General features: G+C 43.1%; 1 protein-coding gene across 4 annotated transcripts in view; it reads right to left on the bottom strand.

The window, feature by feature from the left end:
- Positions 1-18,378, bottom strand: part of pitrm1 (pitrilysin metallopeptidase 1) — a 121,182-nt gene extending 102,804 nt beyond the window's left edge. For all 4 annotated transcript variants that reach the window (XR_011885511.1, XR_011885510.1, XR_011885509.1 and 1 more), the window contains exons 1-9: positions 18,296-18,378; positions 16,071-16,173; positions 13,138-13,244; positions 11,088-11,239; positions 10,821-10,935; positions 10,622-10,718; positions 7,741-7,901; positions 3,741-3,867; positions 1,291-1,379 (exon numbers count right to left, since the gene is read on the bottom strand). Coding sequence is in view for 1 of the 4 variants with exons in the window: in XM_072253998.1 (XP_072110099.1) it covers positions 1,291-1,379; positions 3,741-3,867; positions 7,741-7,901; positions 10,622-10,718; positions 10,821-10,935; positions 11,088-11,239; positions 13,138-13,244; positions 16,071-16,173; positions 18,296-18,348 (1,004 nt within the window). In the remaining 3 variants the exon portion in view is untranslated. The remainder of the gene's footprint in view (positions 1-1,290; positions 1,380-3,740; positions 3,868-7,740; positions 7,902-10,621; positions 10,719-10,820; positions 10,936-11,087; positions 11,240-13,137; positions 13,245-16,070; positions 16,174-18,295) is intronic.
- Between the last annotated feature and the right edge of the window lie 7,878 nt (positions 18,379-26,256).

Raw genomic sequence — 26,256 nt, 5'->3', positions numbered from 1 at the left:
ACACCAGATACTTTAGGGACATTTAATAAACTCTCAGACAGGGACATGAATGATAGAAAAATGGCTTTGTAGGAGGTATGGACTAGATTGATCTTAAGAGTAGGTTAAAAGGTTAGCACAATATCAAGGGCCAATGAGCCCATATTGTGTTGTAATCTTCTATGTAAAATACTAGAAGTATTCACCGTCTGCCAATTTCCACTGAGAGGAAAAGTTAGTTTCAGGTTCTTTCATGGGAATTGGGAAAAGATGCAGGTAAAAATAATTAGTTCTGTAGAGAAAGTTCACAGCAGCAGAAATTAAAAGGTCTATGACCCATGGGGGCAATCAGGAGGCACTAAATGAAACCTGTCACGTTGGTGGTTGAGGGGGACAGGAGATGGTGAATGAAATCTAAAATGAAAAATTGAGGAGGAAGGCAGAAAAAAAGACTGGAAAAGATTGGGCAGACACGAGGAAATCTGCAGATGCTGGAATTTCAAGCAACACACATAAAAGTTGCTGGTGAACGCAGCAGGCCAGGCAGCATCTCTAGGAAGAGGTACAGTCGACGTTTCCGGCCAAGACCTTTCATCAGGACTAACTAAAAGAAGAGCTAGTAAGAGATTTGAAAGTTGGGGTGGGGGGGGGGGGGAAGAGATCTGAAATGATAGGAGAAGACAGGAGGGGGAGGGATAGAGCCAAGAGCTGGACAGTTGATTGGCAAAAGAGATGCGAGAGGATCATGGGACAGGAGGCCTAGGGAGAAAGAAAAGGGGGAGGGGTGGGAAAAAACCAGAGGATGGGCAAGGGATATAGTGAGGGGGACAGAGGGAGAAAAAGGAGATCCTCTCATATCCCTTTTGCCAATCAGCTGTCCAGCTCTTGGCTCCATCCCTCGCCCTCCTGTCTTCTCCTATCATGTCGGATCTCCCCCTCCCCCTCCCACTTTCAAATCTCTTACTAGCTCTTCTTTCAGTTAGTCCTGACGAAGGGTCTTGGCCCGAAACGTCGACTATACCTCTTCCTATAGATGCTGCCTAGCCTTGCTGCGTTCACCAGCAACTTTTATGGAAAAGATTGGGGACGTTTGATCACCTGAAACTGTTGCAGTTGATGTATAGGAGTGGGCCGTAATGTTACAATTTTACAAGTTGTTGGCAAGATCTAGCTTGATTATTGTACGTGCTTCTGGCCTTACAGCTACAGGCATCAAGCTGGAAATGATGCAGAAAAGGTTTCATGAGGATGTTAACAAGACAGTTTAATTTCTTGTGCAGTAAGACAGATATAGGTGTTCAACATACTCACTCGCCCAACAAGTAGCTCACACTGTACATGGTTTGCTTAGCAGGATCAGGAGCCATTGAGTCTGACCCACAAGGAACATGATATTCCCTCTGGAGGAAAACAAGTGCCACAACAGAAACAATAAGTAATGCACTACAATTATTTGTACATTCACTACAATTATAGAGTACTTTGCATTTAACAGCAAGATGAAAATGACAGACAAGTTCTACCACTGATCTTTCGTTCTTACATTGCCTTCTTTAGTATTAATTTCTTGACTAAAGTACAGCAAACCCAGTTTAATCAAGCATAGATGCAAACATAATTCTGCTGTCATACCATAATAAAATCCAACTTTTAAACAGCATTTCTTTAAGGTTCTTCCAATATTCTCTGTATTTGTGGTTTAAGAGTTTTCATTTATACAGGTGCATTTCAGAACAACAGAGCAGTTCAAAGCCAATTAAATACTTATGAAGAATTGCCAGCCCAGAACAATGAGAAAACAGGGATCAGCAAATTTGAACATTGCATGAACAAAAGTAACGGACAACAAAAGAGTTGACTTCTTTTATCAAGAAGGGAAGCATTTAAGCAATATTCTTTACTACAATCCTGGAAAAAAAGTCTCAGCCTGCAATTTCGACTGTTTACTCATTTCCATAAATGCTGTCTGACCTGCTAAGTTCCTCTAGCACTTTCTGTGTGTGTTCCTTTGGATCTTCTGCATCTGCAGACTTTCTCGTGTAAATAATATTCTGTTCATTGATAAGGTTGTCTATTCCTTTGTTGTTAAATGATGAGATATTTTACTTGGCTGCACAATCCATTAGCTGATTTGAAATATTCCACCTCCAGCGGTTCTGCACTGAAATCTAACCCCACCATCTAAGAAGGGCGGGGGGGGGGGAGGAGTGAGGGGGAGAGAGAGCGAGTGAGAGAGAGGGAGAGAGAGTACGAGAGAGAGAGAGAGAGAGAGAGAGAGAGAGAGAGAGAGAGAGAGAACAAACGAACGAACAAACAGATAATTACAGACCTATAGTCTGTAAATGCCAATGCCAGGGAATATTCTGGAATATATTTCTTTGAGGAAGTGATTTCATAATATTTAGAAAGTGAAATGGAGACACCTGTTTCTCCCTTATTAGGGAGAGAGAGAGAGAGCCTGTGGTACGTTGAATGCTGAGTAAACAATGTAGTCTTTGGGGTAACTGTAAGTCTGTGTCTTTGCTGTTGCCTTGCTCACGCTTGGGTGCTTGGTGGCGGGTGCTGATGCTTTTTTTGCCGCGGAGGGAGGGGAATTGTTGCTTGCTGCCGCTTATGCGCGGGAGGGAGGGGTGCTGGGGTGACTTTGAGGTTCCAACATTTAACTGTAGTCTATACTTTGGGGCACTCCTCTGTTGTCGTGGATGGTTGCGAAGAAGCAGCATATCAGGATGTATATTGTATACATTTCTCTGACATTAAATGAACCTTTGAAAGTTATAGAGAGTCAATATAAATTTATGAAAGGGAAACCATGATTTACAAAATATAACAGAATGGTAACGGGAATCAATTAATGCATATTTGAATTTTTCAGAAGGTCATTAATAAATTACAATACAACCCATCATTAACAAAATTACAGCATTTGGGATTGGAAAGCAGTTTGGATTCAGGATTTGTCAATCAACAGAAATCTTTGGGAATAAACAGGTCCTTTACTTAGTGGAAGATCACCACGGCAGGTGGCATGGTAGTGTAGTGGTTAGTGTAATGTTATTACAACTCTAGTAATCAGGGTTCAATTCCCATCACTCTCTGTAAGGAGCTTGTATGTTCTCACTGTGAATGTGAAAGTTTGGGTGCTCTCGTTTCTTCCCACATTCCAAAGAATGCACGGGTACAGGTTAGAATCAGTAAGTCCTGAGCATGCTATGTTGGCACCAGAAGCAGGGCAACACTAACAGGATGCCCCCAGTACTTACTCAGACTGTGTTCGTCGTTGATGCGACTAACGCATTTCACAGTATGTGTCAATATTTCGATGTACAGTACATGTGCCAAATAAAGCTATTCTTTGAAATTTTCAAACTGGTATGTCATAAAGATCAATGCCATACACAATGTGTACCAGTAACTGGAAATTTGAACAGGGAAAAAAAAGTAAACTGAATGGATACTCCCTAAAGTTTTGAATTATGAGAGATATTTAACTGAAAAATCCTTGAGCAATTTGACAGGCAATATACTAAGATAATGTTTTTGTTAGCTGGAGTATACAGAATATAATCAGTCTCAAAACGAGGGTCCATCCATTGAGAATAATCTGGTATCAGCAAAGGTCAAGTTATCTCAGGACTATCAAACTTGCCATGTACAAGGCAATACTAACAGCAATGTGGATTACTTTAATAGCTATTAAATGTGTACCGGTGTTTAACTATTGATATTAGTGTAGTCAGAGTGATGGCTCTTTTACTTACTGGTTCACTCCAGCGCGCCTGTTTGGGAACTGAGGTGCCAGGTTCAATTCTTTGGAATTTGCAAAGTGCCTCTTCTTGGATTTGCCTAAGATGTTGTTCCAGGGGGAGATCACCATAGGTAAAGAACCTAAAATGGGCAAGTTGCAAAAATGGAACTGTTAGAATTTCAAAGTACTGCTAAGATTTTAATTGACTGAACTTTTTCGACAAGGCTACACAAGATATTTCCATGAGTACAGGTGAACACCGCATTATAGCAGCTCAGGCAATGGAAATTCACCCTTGGGGAAGTCATAAATCACTACCCAAAGATCTGTGATAGCAAACAAAATTCACTTTCACCGAATTTGTGTATCACTTCTAGCACGTATTTTTGAAGAATGCACAGATGTTATTTCACATTACAGAAAATCACAATATGGATGGTTTACTGGGAATGCAACCCCCCAATAACAGGAGGGGGTGTGGGGTAAGTTTGCCTGCAGAGTCAAACTCAGAGGCATGTCTAATCTGAAGAGAAGTGTGGCCATTTGGAGCTGGGGAGTAGTGGAAAGTACGGGAAAATATGATGGAATGAAATGCATTGCACAGAGGACAGAATTCTGCTTTATTAACATGCCTGCAAACTTGGTGTCATAGTCCAGAAGGGCAAGATGCAAAATTAGAAGCATACCATAGCCAGAAAAGGAATGAAGGAAGGAAAGCCTAGTCAGAAAATAAAGCAAAACTTAAGGTGGTGCTAATATGGATGCTACATTGCTACAACCTTGTCAGCATATGTATTCCTTGCATATTAAAGAACACTCACTTCTGGATCATAAATTTCCAACTAATCCACTATAAATTTAACCTTCCTGGAGTTTTGATACACGCAACGTTGAAATATAATTGGCGTTAGACAATATCAACATTTACAATGACAGTTGTAATCAGCAACTGAGTAGCAAAGTTCAATAATTAGTTTTAAATAATTTACGATTTTATAGTTTATTTGCAAGATGTTCCAATTATATTAGTAAGCATTTTTTTATATATACTATGGTCAACAGATTCATTTTTTCATATTTCACTCAATGTATGAGACCACCCAGTCAATATTTTAGAACCAAACAAATCCCTCACTGTTATTTCCCCCAATTATTTCTCATTAACCAGTTCTCTCTCAAATACCCAAAGCCTTTTGTAAATATATTAGAAAACAACAGAGTAGCTAGGGAAGGAGTAGCTCCCACAGGGACTAAAAGGGAGCCACATGACACTTGTGGGGTCCTAAATTAACAATTTGAATCAGTATCCACCAAGAAGGATGAGGAGGATGGAGAGTTAGGAAAGATGTATGCTGAAAGAAACATGCGTGTATTAGAATAGAGGAAATATTAAGAGATTTGATGCACCCTGAACAAATCCCGATGGCCTGATGAGATCTACCCTAAGGTGTGAAGAGACACCAGAGAGGAGATTGCAGAAGCTATTAGAGATGAAAAAACAGAAAACTGATAGGTGACTAATATTGTTCCCCCATTCAAGAAGCTTGGAAGGGGTCACTGAGAAACTTCACACTACTGAATCTTTCTTCAGAAACTATTAGGAAAAAAATCTTAGGGATGGTATTTATGATTTCTTGGAACGGCTGGGACTGATTCGGGGAGTTAGGATGGCTTAGTGCAAGGTAACTCCTGTGGGAGGTTACTAAGAAAATTGTGAAGGTAGGACAGTACTTGACAAGGTCCTGCCTTATAAATTTGTCTATGAAATTTGGACATGGGGTCTAAGATGTTTTGGCAAACTGGATCCAAAGAAGGTTTGATGTTAGGAGGCAAAGGGGAATACCGTGATTTGTTGTTCTGACCCAGGAATCAGTAGAGGGACCATTGCTATTTGCCTTGTATTTGATTAAGAATGCCTGTTATCTGCTAAGTATATTTGCTGATGACACAAAGATTCGTGGAGTTGTAGTGAAGGTGATTGCCTAAGGATACAAGATAGAAAACCCAGCTGAAAAGTTAGGTAAAGTGGCAGATGGAATTTAATCCAGACAAGGCAAATGCAATGTTGGCATTCATTTCAAGGGGAATAGAATATAAAAACAAGGAGAAAATACTGAGGCTTTATAACACACTAGTCAGGCTGTACTTGGAGTATTGTCAACAGTTTTGGGCCCCATATCTCAGAAAGGATATGTTGTCATTGAGGAGAGACCAGAGGAGGTTCATGAGGATGATTCTGGGAATGAAGGGGTTAACGTATGTGCAGTATTTGGCAGCTTTGGGCCTGTACTTAGAAAAATGCGTGGAGATCGCACTGAAACCTACCGAATGTTGAAAGGACTAGATAAGGCGGATGTGGAGAGGATGTTTCCTATGGTGGGTGTGTCCAGAACTAGAGGGCACAGACACAAACTTGAGAGATTTTAGAGTAAATTTATGGCTTCCTAAAAATGGCAGTACAGGTAGATAGGATAGTGGAAGTGTTTAGCTTGCCTGCCTTTATAGGCAGTACTGAATACAAGAGTTAGGGCATTATGTTGCCGCTGTACAAGCCGTTGGTGAGGCCTTGCATAGAACATGTTATACAGTCCTGGTTACCTCACTGTGGAAAGGATATGGTAGCACTGCATAGAAAGGATTCACAAGGATGTTGTCTGGAATAAAGGGCTTTAGTTACATACAAGGTGAAATTGGATAGGCTGGGATTAGTCTCACTGGAGCACTAAACAGCTGAGAAGCAACCTTTAAAGGCTTATAAAATTATGAGGAACATACACAGAGCAGATAGACAGTCTTTTCAGATTCAGATCTTTTCCTAAGGATAGGAAAGTCTAAAATAAGAGGACAGAGCTTTAAGGCAAGAGGAAATATTTACAGGAGATCTAAGGAGTAAGTTTTTTCACATGGAAGGTGGTGGAATTAAGGAACAAACAGCCAAAGGGGGTAGTAAATGCAGGTACAATCACAGCATTTAAAAAGCATTTGAACAAGTACATGGATTGGGAAGTAATAGCAGTAAAAGGGCAAGAAAATGAGATTAGCAGAGAAAGGCAGCTCAATCAGCACAAGCAGATCAGGACAAAGGGCCTTTTTCCATGCCGTAAGACCACTGCTCATCAATTCTCCTGCCAGCCACCCTACACTTGGTGGAACTTAAACTTGCTAATTTACCTATCAACTAGCACGTATTTGGAATGTAGGAAGAACCCAATACTGAAAGAAGTACACATGGTCACAAGATTATATAAATCCACATCATCAGCACGTCAGCACAGCATCAAGCCTGGGTAACTGGAGTTGTAAAACAGTAACACTGAACACAGCATCACCATACTGCCCATTTATTTTGTTTTAAATTCCCTCTGGATTTCTATGGCAGAATGCAATTCCCACACTTTATTTATTTACAAGAGACCTGCAGCAAGTTGAACATTGTTCTTTATACCAGTTACAAAGCAGGTAAGAGTTTTATTCACGAAGCTCAGGTGCTATCAAAATGCAAAGTAACTGCATGCATTAGGAGGTAAATATTTGGACTATTGTCCTTTTGAATTAAAATTGTACAAAAAAGATGTACTCATTATATAATTTATACTAATAACTATGCTCAATCAATAAGTTGTGCTCATATTCACATAGAATCACTAACCATTGTTCTCAATGACAAAATTTGAGCCTAGCAACTTGACTTTGGAGTTCAGCAGAGCATCCCTAAAGAAAACAAATTAAGGGCTAGAGACACCCAAGAACAGACAAATACATGGAATGATGTAAAATAAATTGCTTACTTGAATGAAAATATTAAGCTGTCAAAACAAAAAAGATTCATGACTCATTCTAAAATCCTCCAGATGACAGTAGTGACAGGGATAAGTTGGGGTCCTGAAGAGATGGTAATGATTTAAAATTATTTCAACTGGGTTCATCCTCCAGCTGATGTTGTGTTATACAGAAATAACTGTTGAGACGGCTCACAAGTGCTCACAGTATTTTTATATGGTTCTCAGGTATACCTTGCATTACTAGGATGGTAATGTATGGCATGAAAGTGCTTTAATTCTTCCCATGTAAGCTTCGGTATTTGCAAAGGATCACCTCCAGATATCACCGAGTAGGTATGATCAGGCAGAAGCTTGTTCTGTAAATGCTGAGCATACAGATTCTCGTTGTTTGCCTGAAACAAAAATGCAGATGATGCAAACAGTGGAATAAAATGCTAACCTGCATTTGCTTACAAACAAGCTAAAAGAAAAGTCAGTTACTTATATATGGAAAAATTCAAATGCTCAAAACATGAGAGAAAAGTAGTTTATGGTTCTGTAGTTTTAGATATAACTACATTTAAATGAGAAAGCTGCTCAAACCTTCAGCACCTGCCCAATGATGTTTGATGTTTAGAATCTGGAAGTTACTCTACTTTAAAAGGTGGGTAGTTTGAAGTACATTGCAATATATACTTCAAATAAAATCAATCTTAAAGACTACTTGTACTCATACAAACAATATAAAAGTTTAAGCCAAATATACAGTGCCTATAAAAGTATTCCCCCCCCCCCCGAAAGTTTTCATATAACCATATAACAATTACAGCACGGAAACAGGCCATCTCGGCCCTTCTAGTCCGTGCCGAAAGCTTACTCTCACCTAGTCCCACTGACCTGCACTCAGCCCATAACTCTCCATTCCTTTCCTGTCCATATACCTATCCAATTTTTAAATGACAATATCGAACCTGCCTCAACCACTTCTGCTGGAAGCTCGTTCCACACAGCCACCACTCTCTGAGTGAAGAAGTTCCCCCTCATGTTACCCCTAAACTTTTGACTTTTAACTCTCAACTCATGTCCTCTTGTTTGAATCTCCCCCACTCTCAATAGAAAAAGCCAATCCATGTCAACTCTATCAATCCCCCTCATAATTTTAAACACCTCTATCAAGTCCCCTCTCAACCTTCTACGCTCCAAAGAATAAAGACCTAACTTGTTCAACCTTTTTCTGTAACTTAGGAGATGAAACCCAGACAATATTTTAGTAAACCTGCTCTGTATTCTCTCAATTTTATTGACATCTTTCCTATAATTCGGTGACCAGAACTGTACACATGTTTTATTGTCACAGTGGATTTCCTTTGTCTTCTTTTGACACTGATCAACAGAAAAAGACTCTTTCATGTCAAAGTAAAAACAGATCTTTACAAAGTGATCTAAGTTAATTACAAATATAAAACAAAATAATTGATTGCATAAGTACTTACTCCCTTTAATATGATACACTAATCAATCACTGGTGCAGCCAATTGATTTTAGAAGTCACATAATTAGTTAATGGAGATCACTGTGTGCAGTCAAAGTGTTTCAATTGACTGTAGTAAAAATACACCTGTATCTGGAAGGTCTACCTGCTGGTGAGCCAGAATCCTGGCAAAAGCTACACCACGAAGACAAAAGAACACTCCAAGTAATTCCATGGAAAGGTTATTGAAAAGCACGGGTCAGGAGATGGATACAAGAAAATTTCCAAGTCACTGAATATCCCTTAGAGTACAGTTAATTCAAGAGTCAAGAAATGAAAAAAATATGGCACAGCTGTAAATCTGGCTAGAGCAAGCCATCCTCAAAGACTGAGTGACCATGCAAGAAGGGGACTAGTGAGAGAGGCCACCAAGAGACCTTTGACAACTCTGGAGGAGTTACAAGCTTTAGTGGCTGAGATGGGAGAAAGTATGCACACAACAACTGTTGCCTGGGTGCTATACCAGTCGCAGCTTTATGGAAAAGTGGCAGAGGGAAAGCAACTGTTCAAAAAAAACTCACATGAAATCTCCACTAGAGTTTGCCAGAAGGCATGTGGGAGACTCTGAAGTCAGCTGGAAGAAGGTTCTATGGTCTAATGAAACCGAAATTGGGCTTTCTGGGCATCAGACTAAACACTGCACATCAAAAACACACCATTTTTACCATGAAGCATGATGGTGGCTGCATCACGCTGTGGGAATGCTTCACTGCAGCAGGCCCTGAAAGGCTTGTGAAGATAGAGGGTAAAATGAATACAGCAAAATACAGGGGAAATCTGGCAAAAAGCTGAAGGAGTCTGCAAGTGAACTGCGACCTGGGAGAAGATTTGTTTTCTAAAAAGACAATGATCCCAAGTATAAAGCCAAAGCTACACAGGAATGCCTTAAAAACAACAATGTCTCAGAATGGCCAGATCAGAGTCCAGACCTCAGTCCAATTGAGAATGTGTGGCTGGGCTTGAAAAGGACTGTTCGCTCACGATCCCCTATAATCTAACCAAATTTGAACAGTTTTGTTAAGAAGAATGGAGTGTTCAGATGTGCAAAGCTGATAGAGATCTATCCACACAGAATCAAGGCTGATTGCTGCCAGAAGTACATTAACTAAATACTGACTTGATGGGGATGAGTAATTATGCAATCAAATTTTGTGTTCAGTAACTGTAATAAATTTAGACTGATTTGTAGAAATTTGTTTTCATCTTGACCCGGAAGAGTCTTTTCTGTTGATCAGTGTCAAAAAATCCAAAGTAAATCCACTGTGATTCAATGTTATATAACAACAAACATGGGGTGGGAGGGGGGTGACTACTTTTTATAAGCACTGTATATTTTAACCATGCTTAGCTAGCCCACTAAACTACCATTTACACCAACCCAGTAAGTTTAGCTTTCATAATTTCCTAATTTAACAATAGACCAAACATCTGTAATTTCACACAATCAAATCAGTTAAATTGAATCCCATTAAAACACTATGCACACATTTTGTAGCATTAGGTTAACAAATGTAGAGAACTTTTGTATAAGATGCTATTTTGTATTACAATACCAGAAATAGGCCTGGTGTTCATGTTAAATTACAAATTATGATGACTTACAAATACTCCTTTCATTTCATTGAACACAACTCCTTTAAAAACAAGGGGTGATAATGGATCACTGGGGGTTTCATGCTCCAACCTCCACCCTTCTTGCCTGAAGACAAATAAAACCAAATACCACATATTTAAAATGCGTACAAGAATATACAAAGTATGCCGAATGAATATCAATTGCTTCCTTAATTCTATATCTTACCAGAAGTCCAATTCTCTTAGGCAAGGAAAGAAGACAGCATCAAGGTACACAGAAAGAAGATTCTGAAAATCCTTTGAATTTTGGGTGGAAAATGGATACATTGTGTAGTCACTTGCTACAATGACCAAGAGGAAAAATAACATCAAATACACTTTTCGTTGAAGCTGTCAAATCATTAATTCTATCAGCCCCATTCTCATAAGTATCCCAAATCAAATTATCTTTTAAGATACATCCGCACTTTGCACACTATTAATCAATACTGACCTGTGAAGGCATTCATGAAAGTGGAAAGGGAGCGGGTCAACATTTTGAAGAAGGGATCTCTAACTTGGTATTTTTCAGAACCACAAAGTACGACATGTTCTAGAATGTGAGGAACACCTGTACTGTTGAGTGGTGTGGTACGAAACTGCACACTGAAATACAATATACACAGTACCTCAACGTCAGTAAATTGTAAAAGCAACATTTTTAAAAAATTAGAATTGTAAGCTCCCAGTAAAAGTCTTCAATAATCTTTTTTTCCCTTTTTGTTTTCAGGTTTCAATGAGAACTACGTCAACCTAAATCGTCACAGATCTAACAAATTAGCCAGTCAATGACTTCTCTACATCTGATTTTAATGTTTCATAGATAAATTATCTGGGGCTTCCAAGAATGCCAAGCTCTTTCTGCACTGATGATTTCAAATACAGTGCATTCCAGTTCATTGGGCCATCTGTTAATTAGGACAGCCGCTTATTTTGGACTACTCTTACAGAACAAAAACCAACTGAAAAAATAGCTGGGATTCTCTTTGTTTACTTGGGGCACTCTGCTGCTTAATTGGGGCAGGAAACTGCTGACAAAGTTTCTACCAAGTGTCAAATGCGCACATTTCTGTGGCCGTTAAACACTACACTGTGCTCAGTGCAACCAGTTTTTGAATAGCATCAGCTGTGTGTGTGTTTTTGTTCATAAAGCAGTGGTTTTCGTCACTGATAGTTGGCGAGAAATAAGAAGTAGGCCAATTCGGAACTGTTTTTCAGAATCAGGTTTATCATCAGCATGTGACGTAAAATTTGTTAACTTAGCAGCAGCAGTTCAAGGCAATACATAATCTAGCAGAGAGAGAAAAAAAAATAATAAACAAGTAAATCAATTACGTGTATTGAATAGATTTTTTAAAAATGTGTAAAAACAGAAGTACAGTATATTAAAAAAAAGTGAGGTAGTGTCCAAAGCTTCAATGTCCATTTAGGAATCCGATGGCAGAGGGGAAGAAGCTGTTCCTGAATCGCTGAATGTGTGCCTTCACTCTGTATCTCCTACCTGATGGTAACAGTGAGAAAAGGACATGCCCTGGGTGCTGGACGTCCTTAATAATGGACACTACCTTTCTGAGACACCGCTCCCTAAAGATGTCCTGGGTACTTAGATCGAGCTGACTAGATTTACAGCATTCTACAGCTTCTTTCGTTCCTACGCAGTAGCCCCTCCATACTAGACAGTGATGCAGCTTGTCAGAATGCTCTCCACGGTACAACTATAGAAGTTTTTGAGTGTATTTGTTGACATGCCAAATCTCTTCAAACTCCTAATAAAGTATAGCCGCTGTCTTGCCTTCTTTATGACTACATCACTGTGGTTTGAAGCAGCCTCAGGAGAAATGAAGGCCATGGGAGTAAACCCAGAAAGCAAATCCGGAGTGGAGCCCCTAAGGCAGATGGACATCACTGAACATCCTTCTGGCAGCTCCTGCAGCCAAGCTGGTGCCAAACATATTGCTTCATAAGCTATCATTTGGACTACACTGGCGAGGCTGGGAGGGGGATCTTGACAACTGGGCACCTCAAGATCTCCATACCTTCTGCCCAGACTTATGACAAAGATTATCATCATCCATTGTCCTTTGAGACAGATGTCAACCAACCAGTAGTACAGATAGTGTTCTAACTTGTTCTCTATTTGCTCGAAATACATAATTACTCAATTATATGGTAGTTTGCCTTTTTTAAATACTTCCATTAAAAATTTTGCTAATTGATACAGACACTTAACTGGGCCAGAATATACTGGTTTCGATGTGTCCCAAATAACCAGAGTCCTCTATATTAAACCTCAGGCAATGTATTTCCTGAACAGTAAATTCCTTCACTATTGCTGGGTTAAGTACTAAAACTCCTTTCACAACAGGGTGCAAGAAAGGCAGTTGTTAGAGAAGTCAGCCCTTCCTTGTGTCCAAAGGGCAATAAATGCTAAATATATAAACCAGGGAAGTTATAAGATAATGCACCAGATTATTCACAGTAAGTATGCCAATACAAGAAATTACCTGAACAAATTGTTTGGATCATCCCTTGCTACATGCAAATACTGAGCTCCTGTGTTATCATGGCTAAGTTTAACTGCTGTCAGGAAAAGATCAGGAACAGCTGTCACCTGTGGAAAAGAAAGATTGGTACAATATAAAAACAGCACTGTTTTTTTTTAAACTCTATTTTCATTCAGGGTGAGAAAATAAACAACCTGCAAAGCAAAATCTAATCTCTGCCAAATTGCATTAAATCTGTCCCTCATACAGCAAATTAAAGAAAATCCTTACATGGTCAATAGGCTTGATAAAAGTAATAATGCAGAGTTTTGACCTGACACATTAATGATTCCTTCCTGCCTCCCTGTTCACCACAGACCTTCTGAATTCCTCTATTCTGTTATCTGTCGCTCCAGTTTCCAGCATTATCAGTCTCCTAAGTCTTGATAAACCCAAAATTCTACTACTGAATGGATACCTCTGAAATAATTTCTATCACACACTGTTTATTCTGTTTTGCACCTTCTTTAGATACAGCTTTCTAAAGTTAGTTCATCTACTATTTAAATTACCAATTTGCAAACTTTTTAAAAATACTTAGTTGCATGATTTCCTTTCACTGATCTCACATTAGGATAGAATGTTTCAAATTTAATAATGAGCACATGGCAGATAAACTACAACAAGCTCCTACAGCAATTCCTCCCTACTAAGAATTTCAGGAAATGTGGAATTTAAAGAGAAGCAGTACGTCATGTGACAATGCTGGTGCTTTGGAAGTTTGATCAAATTAGACTCAGTTTATTGGTTTTTCCCCCATTATCCCTGAAATTTTGTCCTTTCAAATATATGTAGCAGTGATCAAATTTGCTTCCACCAACCTACCTTCAAGTATAACAATTTAATAAATAAAACAAGTCTCAATGCACTGCTGAATCCTTTGAAATTCCAGTTTGTTTTCAGGGCAAATTGATTAAAATTATATAGTCATTAATTCCATACAATACACTTTAAAATATTCCAGTGTCAGAACTGTATGGAAAAGGCAGTGGAATCAATTTAAATGGATAGTTATTCATGGGATTAGGATAGGCTTATAGGCTGTTTCTTCACTCTGAATTCCATATATCTAGAAATTCTTTTAACAGGGTGGAGCTTAGTTGAGAATGAGTATGTTCCAGTTTTAGTTCCTTGCACTCATTCAGGCCCTAACATACACTTGAACAGCACCTACTTCATGAACAGATCCTTCTTCAGAAAAATTATACATTTTCTTCATGCTGAAATTGAGCTATAATTCTAGAAAGCAATTTAAACCCATGTCTTTACTGCTGGGTGCTAATATGTGTCATGGGGGGAATATTCAGCCCATTTTAACACTCTTTTAGAAATCATGAGAAGTACAGCAGTGGTTATGCCATTCAGCAAACGATGTTGTACTGATCCTGATGCTAATTTATACTTAATACCCTCCTTGTGTCTAGCATCCATATCCCTCAATTCTCTTCATTCTTTAACTACCTGCTTCCACGACTACCTCTGGTAACCCATTTCAGGCACATACCACACTTTGCATAAAAAAGGCCCTGGCACGTTGTCTTTAAACATCGCCCCCAACATTCAAAGCAGGTCATCTCACTCTTGTGCTTGACATTTCTACCCTGGGGTACAGATTATGACTGTGAAAACTATTTATGCCTCTCATAATTTTGAAAACTTCTATCAGGTTTTCCCTCAGCTTCTGATGCTCCAAGGAAGGCAACTCAAGTTTGTCCAACATGTTTTCATAGTTCATACCTTCTAATCCAGGTTGTATCCTTGTCAACTTCTGCAATTTTTCCAAAATCTCCAATCTTTCCTAGAATGGGCCACCAGAACTACACCAACTACGCTAATCCAACCATCTACACTTTTTTCCAAATCACTGATATATAACAAGAGGTCCTGGCAGCAATCCTTGTGGAACACCACTGGTCACAGACCTCCAACCAGATTAATAGCTTTCCATTGCTACTCTCATTTTTCTCTGGGCAAGCCAGTTTCAAATCCAAACTTGTAATTTACCCTGCATCTGATGCAACTTTATCTTCTGAATCAATCTATCATAGAGAATTTACAATTTGTGTTTTCCTTAGTTAAATATTAATCATAGTCATGTGTCATTTTGATTTTTAAACATTCATATTCTGAAGCGAGGGCAATAATACAGCCCTCTCAGGGGAAAAAAGGAAGTATAGTTTTCATTCAAGGATAAGACTTGATTTTTCAGGCTGACTTTTCATCACTGAAATAAAAAGAATGTCACATTGACAAGGGTGCTAACAGTTGAAAAATTATAAGGTCATTTCTTCTAGCAGTTTGTTGTTTTTGCTCCAGATCTGCAGTATCTAGTGCTTGCAAAATTACAAATCCTGCCCTTGTAAATAGGCTTGACTGATCCCATTCCAAAGGTGCCAACATACAAGTTAATGAACAAAATACAGAATATATAACAAATATCTGCACAACTACCAACGTGCTCCTATTCTGGTTGATGGACTTTGTTCTCTACAAATTTGCTGCCATGTTTGTTTTTGTAGAAGGAACTTTTCTGTTAAAAGAATTTCACAAACCAAAATACTTTTTTTAGTCCTAGATTCAGAAAAACTTAAATGCCAGCAAAACACACAAAATGCTGGAAGAACTTGGCAGGCCAGGCAGCATTTGTAGAAAAAAGTAGACGCTGAACGTCAACTGTACTTTTATCTATGGATGCTGCCTGGCCTGCTGAGTTCCTCCACCATTTTGTGTGCATACTGCTTGCATTTCCTGCATCTGCAGATTTTCTCGTTTGAAATATAAATGCCAGTCTGTTTCAATTAAGTATGTATTTTATCAATATTCTAGTTTCTAGACTATTTAACTATTAAATTTATACCAACATTCTTTCAAGAGCAAATAAGTTAGCAAACTACCTGATTTATAGTGAACCCATGAATTTTCTCCCCAACAGTATACAGGGTCGCTTTTTCTCTTGCAGAGCTGCTGTTCAATCGCCATGAATGATACCTCACAGATCTGTTGGAACGACAGTGAACATTTTCAAAATGTGTACAGGCATAAAAGTTGCTTGAAAGCATGTTTTGGGAAAAATGTTGCACCTAATTTTGGACATTTTTCTGAGATAGATAACAATCTGAAGTTAAAATACTTCTCTTGAAAAGTGAGATTACATGAGAACATAAAAAAAATAGGAGGAGTAGGCCATCCGGCCCAATGAGCCTGCTCCGCCAATCGATAAGGTCATGGCTGATTTGTCCATAAACTCAGCTCCATCTACCTGCCTTTTCCCCACAACCCTTAATTCCCTTACTATGTAAAAACCTATCTGTTTCTTAAATATATTTAGTGAGGAAGCCTCAGCTGCCTCCCAGGGCAGAGAATTCCACAGATTCACGACTCTCTGGGAAAAACAGTTTCTCCTCATCTCCATCCTAAATCTTCTCCCCTGAATCTTGAGGCAATGTCCCCTAGTTCTAGTCTCACTTACCAATGGAAACAACTTTCCTACTTCTATCTTATCTACCCCTTTCAAAATTTTGTAAGTTTCTATAAAATCACCTCTCATTCTTCTGAACTCCAGAGAGTATAGTCCCAGGCAACTCAATCGCTCCTAAGTTAACCCCTTCATCCCTGGAATCAACCTGGTGATCCTCCTCTGCACTGCCTCCAAAGCCAGTATATCGTTCCTCAAGTATGGAGACCAGAACTGCACACAGTACTCCAGGTGCGGCCTCATCAGTACCCTGTATAGTTGCAGCATGACCTCCCTGCTCTTGAATTCAATCCCTCTAGTAATGAAAGCCAACATTCCGTTTGCCTTCTTAATAACCCGTTATACCTGCAAGCCAACTTTTTGCCATTCATGAACAAGCACTCCCAAGTCCCTCTGCACAACAGCATGCTGCAATCTTTCACCATTTAAGTAATACTCTGCTCTTCTATTATTCCTTCCAAAGTGGATGATCTCGCATTTACCAACATTGTATTCCATCTGCCAGACCTTGGCCCATTCACTTAACCTATCTATATCCCTCTGTACACTCTCCACATCCTCTGTACAATTTGCTTTTCCACCCAGTTTAGTGCCATCAGCAAATTTTGCTGCACTACACTCAGTCCCCTCTTCCAAATCATCAATGTAAATGGTAAACAGCTGCGGGCCCAGCACCGACCCTTGTGGCACCCCACTCACCACTGACTGCCAACTGGAAAAACACCCATTTATACCAACTCTGCCTTCTATCGGTTAACCAATCCACTATCCATGCCAATACACTTCCTCCGACTCCATGCATCCGTATCTTATTTATAAGTCTCTTGTGCGGCACCTTATCGAATGCCTTCTGGAAATCCAGCTGTGGAGAGGACTGTTGTAATTTATTTGACTGGCGTTCACACACTACTGTGAAAGTTGTCTGACAGTGTAGCATGCAAAAGCATATTACTCAGCATATTATATAACAAAGCGACCACCTCCACGTTGAGCGAATCCATCCTGAGGTCACAATGCAACTGAGATAGCGAACCTGTATTCCCAGAATCATCCATCACCGACTGAGCAAGCATCGTCCACTCCACAATCTGCAGGAGGAACTCCGCGGGTCGAACAACATCTATGAGAGGGAAAGAACTGTCGACGTGTCGGGTCGAAACTGTACCCTGACGATTTCTTTCTTCCCACATATGCTGTTCGATCCACTGAGTTCCTCCAGCGGACTGTTGCTCCAGATTGCGGCGAGTGTAGTATCCATGGTCCATCTCCACGCCTCTTGAGTTCAGGACACATTAATACCAGCCTAGAGTTGTATTCATGGAACCAAGTGTCTGACCAAACCCTCTCTGGTCAAAGTCTTCCTCTGGGATCAGGGTACATTTGCCGAGTTGAAACTTTAACCGAGGCATGAATGCAAGACACACATCGAAGCTGTCAGTCTAAGTGCCCACAAGCGAGGGATGTCCCTGAGCTCCACTGCTGGGGCCAGGTTGCCTTGAGAGCTCCTGAACCTGTCCCACGGTGCCCCTTACCCCAACCCAGTGAGAATCTGACGCCGGAGTGAAGCCAGAGCCCCGGCACCGCGGCACACAACGCAGTGCCGGAGCGGAGCCACAAAGCCGCAAAGCTGCCCAACTCGCTCACCCGCCGCTCCTCAGCCGCTGCAACAAGGACCTCACCGACACAACCCTCGCCATGATCCTACTCCACTCGCACCCTCAGCAGCATTCCACGTTCTCATTGGTTGCCCCCGCCGGCCAAAGACGAGAGCGTCGATTGGCTGAACACCAATCTGCCCCGGTTTCCAGATGTTGCAACAGATAGATGGGGAAGGGCGGGCGTCCAGAGACAGTGCGGCGTTCTCACTGGCAGAATAATCGCGTATGCCTTCCCTTGTGTCCTGAAGCAAGTCCCCGATATAAAATACTGCAGGTTTCTCTTACAGCCAGAACACTTTTTCTTTCATTAACGTAGGGTTCACATCTTTGATAACAGTCTCTCCTGTAACGACATTATCAAAGTTCAAAGTACATGTATGTCACCATATACAACTCAGATTCATTTTCTTTCGGACATACTCAGCAAATCCATAGAATGATCAACCAGAATTTTAACAAATGCTGTTTTTATTCCATACTTAATTGTTACAACACAAAAGGACGTTAAGATTATTTCAAAACACAAGTACCTCAAGCTAGTACAAGGTAAAGGTGATAAAAGAATATAGAATATAGTGCCGCAGTTGCAGAGATCAAACAGAGTGTGCAATGAAAATATAAATAAATAGCAATAAATAATGAGAACATGAGATAATAAGATAAAGAATCCTTGAAAGTGAGATCATTGGTTTGGAAACATTTTAATGATGCAGCAAGTGAAGTTGAGTGTTTTATTCAACAGCCTGCTGGTTGAAGGGTAGTAACTTCTTGAAGCTGGTGGTGTGAGTCCTGAGGCTCTTGTACATTCTACCCAATGGTAGCAGCGAGAAGAAAGCTGGGTGCTATGGATCACTGTATGCCAGGACAAAAAGGTACAAAAACAGTTTCTTTCCGTATGCCATCAGTCTTATGAACACTTGAATTTTAGTCTATTATAAACCAGGTCCACCTGTACATACACAGATATACCTCGTTGTATATAGTTCACGATTGTTTGCACTATTGTTTTGTTTGCTTTTTGATTCTGTACAGCCTGCTCAGGAAAACCGGCATCAAATTCCCTGCAAACACGAGGAATTCTGCAGATGCTGGAAATTCAAGCAACACACATCAAAGTTGCTGGTGAATGCAGCAGGCCAGGCAGCATCTCTAGGAAGAGGTACAGTCGACGTTTCGGGCTGAGACCTTTTGTCAGGACTAACTGAAAGAAGAGCTAATAAGAGATTTGAAAGTGGGAGGGGGAGGGGGAGATCCAAAATGATAGGAGAAGACAGGAGGGGGAGGGATGGAGCCAAGAGCTGGACAGGTGATTGGCAAAGGGGATATGAGAGGATCATGGGACAAGAGGCCCAGGGAGAAAGAAAAGGGGGAGGTGGGAAACCCAGAGGATAGGCGAGGGGTATAGTGAGAGGGACAGAGGGAGAAAAAGGAGAGAGAGAGAGAAAGTGTGTGTATATAAATAAATAACATATGGGGTACGCGGGGGAGGTGGGGCATTAGCAGAAGTTTGAGAAGTCAATGTTCATGCCATCAGGTTGGAGGCTACCCAGATGGAATATAAGTTGTTGTTCCTCCAACCTGAGTGTGGCTTCATCTTTTCAGTAGAGGAGGCCGTGGATAGACATATCAGAATGGGAATGGGACGTGGAATTAAAATGTGTGGCCACTGGGAGATCCTGCTTTCTCTGGCGGACAGAACATAGGTGTTCAGTGAAACGATCTCCCAGTCTGTGTCGGGTCTTGCCAATATATAGAAGGCCACATCGGGAGCGCCGGACGCAGTATATCACCCCAGCCGACTCACAGGTGAAATGTCGCCTCACCTGGAAGGACTGTCTGGGGCCCTGAATGGTGGTAAGGGAGGAAGTGTAAGGGCATGTGTAGCACTTGTTCTGCTTACAAGGATAAGTGCCTGGAGGGAGATCAGTGGGGAGGGATGGGGGGGACGAATGGACAAGGGAGTCGCGTAGGGAGCAATCCCTGCGGAAAGCAGAGAGAGGTGGGAGGGAAAGCTATGCTTAGTGGTGGGATCCCGTTGGAGGTGGCAGAAGTTACGGAGAATGATATGTTGGACCCGGAGGCTGGTGGGGTGGCAGGTGAGGACAAGGGGAACTCTATTCCTAGTGGGGTGGTGGGAGGATGGAGTGAGAGCAGATGTGCGTGAAATGGGGGTGATGCGTTTGAGAGCAGAGTTGATGGCGGAGGAAGGGAAGCCCCTTTCTTTAAAAAAGGAGGACATCTCCCTCGTCCTGGAATGAAAAGCCTCATCCTGAGAGCAGATGCGGCAGAGACGGAGGAATTGCGAGAAGGGGATGGCATTTTCTCCTTTTTTAAAAAAGGGGCTTCCCTTCCTCCACCATCAACTCTGTTCTCAAACGCATCTCCCCCATTTCACGCACATCTGCTCTCACTCCATTTTACTCATTTCTATAAGGTTCTCCAATGTTACAAGGGATAAAGATTTAGGCTGACCAACCTCTCCCTACAACTCAGGCCCCCTAGTCCTACCAACATGCTAGAACTCTTTCCAGTTTGACCAAGTGTTCCCTATAACAGGGTGACTTACGCGGTACACAGTACTCCAAGTGTAGCCTCACCAACAATTCATACAACTGCAACATAATGTCCCGTGTCCTATACTCTGTATCCTGGCTGATAAAGGCCAGTATGCCTGTTGCCTCTACCTATCACCTCCTCAGTCTCTGTTACTATTTCTACTCTCCCCCTACCTAACTCCATTTGCCAATCACCCATCCTCACCCAGACCCACCTATCAACTGCCAGCTCTTGCCCTGTACTTCTTCCTTGCCCTTTCAATCTGGCTATCTCCCCTCTACTTTTTCAGTTCAGATAAAGGGTCTTGAACTGAAACGTTGACTATCCATTTCCCACTACAGATGCTGCCTGACCTGCTGAGTTCCTCCGGTACTTCACACAAAAAATGCTGGTGAACGCAGCAGGCCAGGCGGCATCTACAGGAAGAGATACAGTCGACATTTTGGGCCGAGACCCTTCGTCAGGACTTGCTTAAAAGTGAGCTCCTCTGGCACTTTCTTGTTTTAGTCTTGATGTGTTTGCTTTGCTGAAGGTTATTGTGAATTACTGTTAGAAGATGCAAGGACAGTGTAAGCAGAATCGATTTAAGTGCTGGAATTAAAGTGGTGGTCAAATTGGCAACAATTTGACAAACCACAGTGATATTTCTATAATATTCATAATATTAGAAAACTGAGAGCTCTCACAGAAACTGTAGTAACTTCCACCTTGAAAAAGACACACTCGACAACTTCATGCCAAAGCAACAACTTTACTCGAACGTCAAAGCCGTTATGTATATACAGAGGCTTTCACAACCCGTGAACACTACATACAGAGCACACCAGAAGTAAAAAGGACGGAAGTAAACCCCCCCATTATCCTAATTAGTATTAACTTACTTTTAATAATGCTCACATTACAACACTTCTCCCCCTTTAAAATCCAACATCCCCAAATGTAAAAAAACTAGGAAATAAAAACAGTGGTGTTATTAACTTGTGTACCCCTGAAAACTTATACTAGTATCTCAGCAACAGTTTATCAATACAAAACATCTGGAAAACATGACAGATTCAACATTCAATCTAACAACAACAAAAAAGAACTCTCCCATCAAAGATTCAGTCTGTCAGGAGGTTTACGAGCACGCTGTGATCTGCGCACTACCCCCGGTGACCCAGCAGGCACCGCTGGTGAGGGTGTTTTGGGTGGATCTGGTGTTGGGGGCATGAGAGGGGTCTGTGTGTCTGCGTGAGAATGTCCATCCTCTTCAGGGGACCCCGACCCCTCTGCCAGTGTCTCGCCCTCTGGCAAAGTCACTGGTGGACATGCTTCCACCGTAGTCTGTCTCACAAATGGAAACGCCATGGAACTGTCTGCCTCTGAGCCGGTATCATGACGCAGGCGCACATGGTCCTGATCTCTGTGGAAAACACGCCCATCTGTCAGCTTAACATAGGAGACGGGATCACTCTGCTTAAGAATAACCCCAGGCAGCCATTGCTGATTGTTTCTCACATAGACATTGTCATCCGGTTTTAACTGTCTCTCTCGCGCATGTTGATCATGTCCCTCCTTCTGCTTTTCCTGCTTTCTCTTCACTTTCGCCTTCATGTCCAGGAACGGCAGGTCCAATCTTGACTTGGGCCTACACCCCATCAGCATCTCTGCTGGAGTGCGGGCAGTCGTAGTCTGTGGTGTGAGGCCATATTTAAACAGGAAACGTGAAAGCCACATGCTAAGAGAGTCCCCTGTCATCTGCTTCAGGCCTTCCTTCACTGTCTAAACAGCCCGCTCAGCCAAACCACTGGAGGCTGGGTGGAAAGGGGCCGTCGGAATGTGATGAATGCCATTCTGCTGCATGAACTCACTGAACAGCTCACTGGTGAACGTCGGGCCATTAGCAGTGACCAGAGTGTCAGGCAACCCGTGGACTGCAAACACTTGCCTGAGTTTGTCTGTGGTTGAGGGGGCTGTGGTATTGCTCATGATGTGAGCTTCGATCCATTTAGAATGTGCATCTACCATGACAAGAAACATCTGCCTCATAAAAGGGCCACCAAAGTCCAAATGTAGCCTAGACCAGGGGTGGCCTGGCCACTCCCATGGATGCACAGGAGCTGGTGGTGGCATATTCTGATTAGTCTGACATTGCGTGCATGATTTGACATTGTTCTCCAGATCCTGATCAACTCCTGGCCACCAAACATAGAATCTTGCAAGGCTTTTCATTTGAGACACTCCTGGGTGAGTCTCATGAATTTCCTCCACAATCTGTGAATGGCCAGGGGGAGGCACGATGACCCTTGCCCCCCAGAAAATGCAGCCATCCTGCAGACTGTTCTGTCTTGTATTTGGCATAAGGCCTCAGTTCTGTGGTAAACCATATATATGTTGTAACTGGGTTACCTGTCTGGACACGTCCCTCTGCTGACTGCCCCTGTGGCTCCTCCCACAGACCCCTGAATAAAGGTGATTTCGCCTTGCCCCTCCCCCTCAGTCCAGGGGCAGACACTCACCTTGGAGGTCGTATTGTACAGCGAATAAAAGCCTTTCAGTATTTACCCTAGTTCAGTCTTTTGGAGTTATTGAAGGTGCTTTAATTCTAAAGCATGGAACGCGCTCTGAGACCCGATAATTTAGACCTCAATCCGCAAACACCTGAAGCTGGAAACGCTTTCGAATTCTGGCTGGCCTGCTTCGAGTCGTACCTAGAGGAGATTGAAGCAACCAACCCTGTAGCAAAGCACAGAGTTCTACTCTCCAGGGTCAGTCCACGGGTCTACTCGCTGATCAGGGAGAAGCCGAGCTACGACGGCGCGATGAGCACACTCAAGGGACAATACCTGCAGCCGATAAACAGCGTCTACGCGCGATACCGTTTAGCGACTCAAAACCAGCGGCCCGGGGAATCAAGTGCTGAGTTCGTCCGGGCCCTACAGACACTCGTGCAAGCCTGCAATTGCCAAAAACTGACATCAGGACAGCATGCAGAGCTCCTAGTGAGAGACGCCTTCGTCACGGGGACCGGGTCAGTGTATGTGCACCAGCGGCTGTTGGAAAAAGCTGATCTTACCTTAAGTTCGGTGATCAAGCTGGCCGATACGCTGGAGGCCGCTCTGCACAACTTTGAGGCTCTCCAGGCACGCGATCCCCCAATGGCCTCGTGGGCGCCAAAGACCCCACAACCCGCCGGCGAATCGACCTCGGCTGCTGCCAGTCGCGAGTCCGCGAAGCACTACTTCTGCAGGTTTGAGAAGCACCCCCGGAAACGCTGCCCGGCCCGACAAGCTACCTGCCCCAGCTGCAGAAAGAAGGGCCACTTTGCTAAGGTCTGTAAGTCCAAACCGCGAGCAGGATCGAGCAGCGCCACGTGCGAGACATGGGGGTCGCCATCTTGCCTGCCGCTATCTTCCCTGCATGCCGCCACCAGGTGCAAGACATGGAGGTTGCCATCTTACCTGCCACCATCTTCACTTCACGCCACCACCACATGCGAGACATGGGGGCGGCCATCTTGGTCGGCACCACCTCCCACCTCCTACGACCAACGGGTGCTCAAGGGGCATCCCACCGCGCCAGACCAAGACAACGACTCAACCTTGGCCTCCGTGACCCTCGACCAAAGTGCTTCCCACCAGCTTGCAGGGTCAATGATGGACATCCTGGTGGAGGGGCACAGGACAAGCTGCCTGTTTGACACAGGCAGCACGGAGAGTTTTATCCACCCGGACACGGTGCAGCATTGTGGACTCATGATACGGCCGGTAAGTCAGAGGGTCGCCATGGCTTCCGGGTCACATACAACAGACATCCGGGGGGGGGTTGTGTAGCGACGCTAGTGGTGCAGGGCACAGAATATCGAGACTTCACGTTACTGGTCTTGCCTCAACTGTGTGCCCCTGTGCTATTGGGGCTGGACTTCCAGAGCCACCTGAAGAGCGTGACAATGAAGTATGATGGGCCCCTCCCACCAATTACTGTCATAAATCCCCAGTTTTGTAGAGATATGTCACGTACCCCGCTACTGACCACACACACACACACACACACACACACACACACACACACACACACACACACACACACACACACACCAACCCGCACATCCCACCCAACATCATGCCAACTGCCGCAATACCGACGCCACTTGTGGCCTCTCCACCCTCAAGATCCCTCCCCCACCGCTGTTCGCCAACCTGACCCCGACTATAAACCTGTGGCAACTAAAAGCAGGAGGTACAGCGCGGGGGACAGAGCCTTCATTAAGTCGGAGGTGCAGCGGCTGCTCAGGGTGGGGGTCATTGAGGCAAGCACAAGTCCTTGGAGGGCGCAGGTGGTGGTTGTTCGGAACGGGGAGAAGAATAGGATGGTCGTGGACTATAGCCAGACCATCAATAGGTTCACGCAGCTTGACGCATACCCTGTACCCCGCATCGCGGATATGGTCAATCAGATAGCACAGTACAAGGTGTACTCGACCATAGACCTAAAATCCGCTTACCATCAGCTCCCCATCCGCCGGGAGGACCGCCCCTACACCGCCTTCGAGGTGGACGGCAGGCTTTATCAATTCCTGCGCGTCCCCGTCAGTGTCACGAATGGTGTATCTGTCTTCCAGAGGGCAATGGACCGGATGGTGGACCAGTACCAACTGAAGGCCACATTCCCACATCTGGATAACATCATCATCTGTGGTCACGATCGGCAGGATCACGACAACATCCTCCAAAAATTTCTCCATGCGGCCAAAGATTTCAATCTCACCTATAACAAGGACAAGTGCGTATTCGGGACCACCCGACTTGCTATCCTTGGGTGTGTCGTGGAGAATGGAGTCATTGGCCCTGACCTCGACCGTATGCGCCCCCTGTTGGAACTCCCTCTTCCCAACACCCTCGGAGCCCTCAAAAGGTGCCTGGGCTTCTTTTCATATTACACCCAATGGGTCTCTAACTACACAGACAAGGCCTGCCCCCTGGTCAAGTCCACCACATTCCCCCTCTCAGCCGAGGCCCGCGCGGCCTTCAACCGCATAAAAGGGGACATTGCCAAAGCAGCAATGCATGCGGTGGATGAGGCCATTCCCTTCCAAGTAGAGAGTGACGCCTCCGACTTTGCGCTGGCTGCTACCCTCAACCAGGCGGGAAGACCGGTGGCGTTCTTCTCCCGTGCCCTTCAAGGCCCTGAAATTCGGCACTCCGCAGTGCAGAAAGAGGCCCAGGCCATAGTGGAAGCTATTAGGCACGGGAGGCACTATCTCACCGGCAAAAGGTTCACCCTGCTGACTGACCAGCGCACAGTCGCATTCATGTTTAATAACCAACAGCGGGGCAAAATAAAAAATGATAAAATTCTGAGGTGGAGAATCGAACTCTCTACCTACAACTATGACGTCATGTACCAGCC

The sequence above is a fragment of the Mobula birostris genome, chromosome 3 (assembly GCF_030028105.1).
Source record: "Mobula birostris isolate sMobBir1 chromosome 3, sMobBir1.hap1, whole genome shotgun sequence".
Lineage (NCBI taxonomy): Eukaryota > Metazoa > Chordata > Chondrichthyes > Myliobatiformes > Myliobatidae > Mobula > Mobula birostris.
The sequence above is the reverse complement of the archived record's forward strand: the minus strand, read 5'-3'. Positions and strand labels throughout refer to the sequence as shown.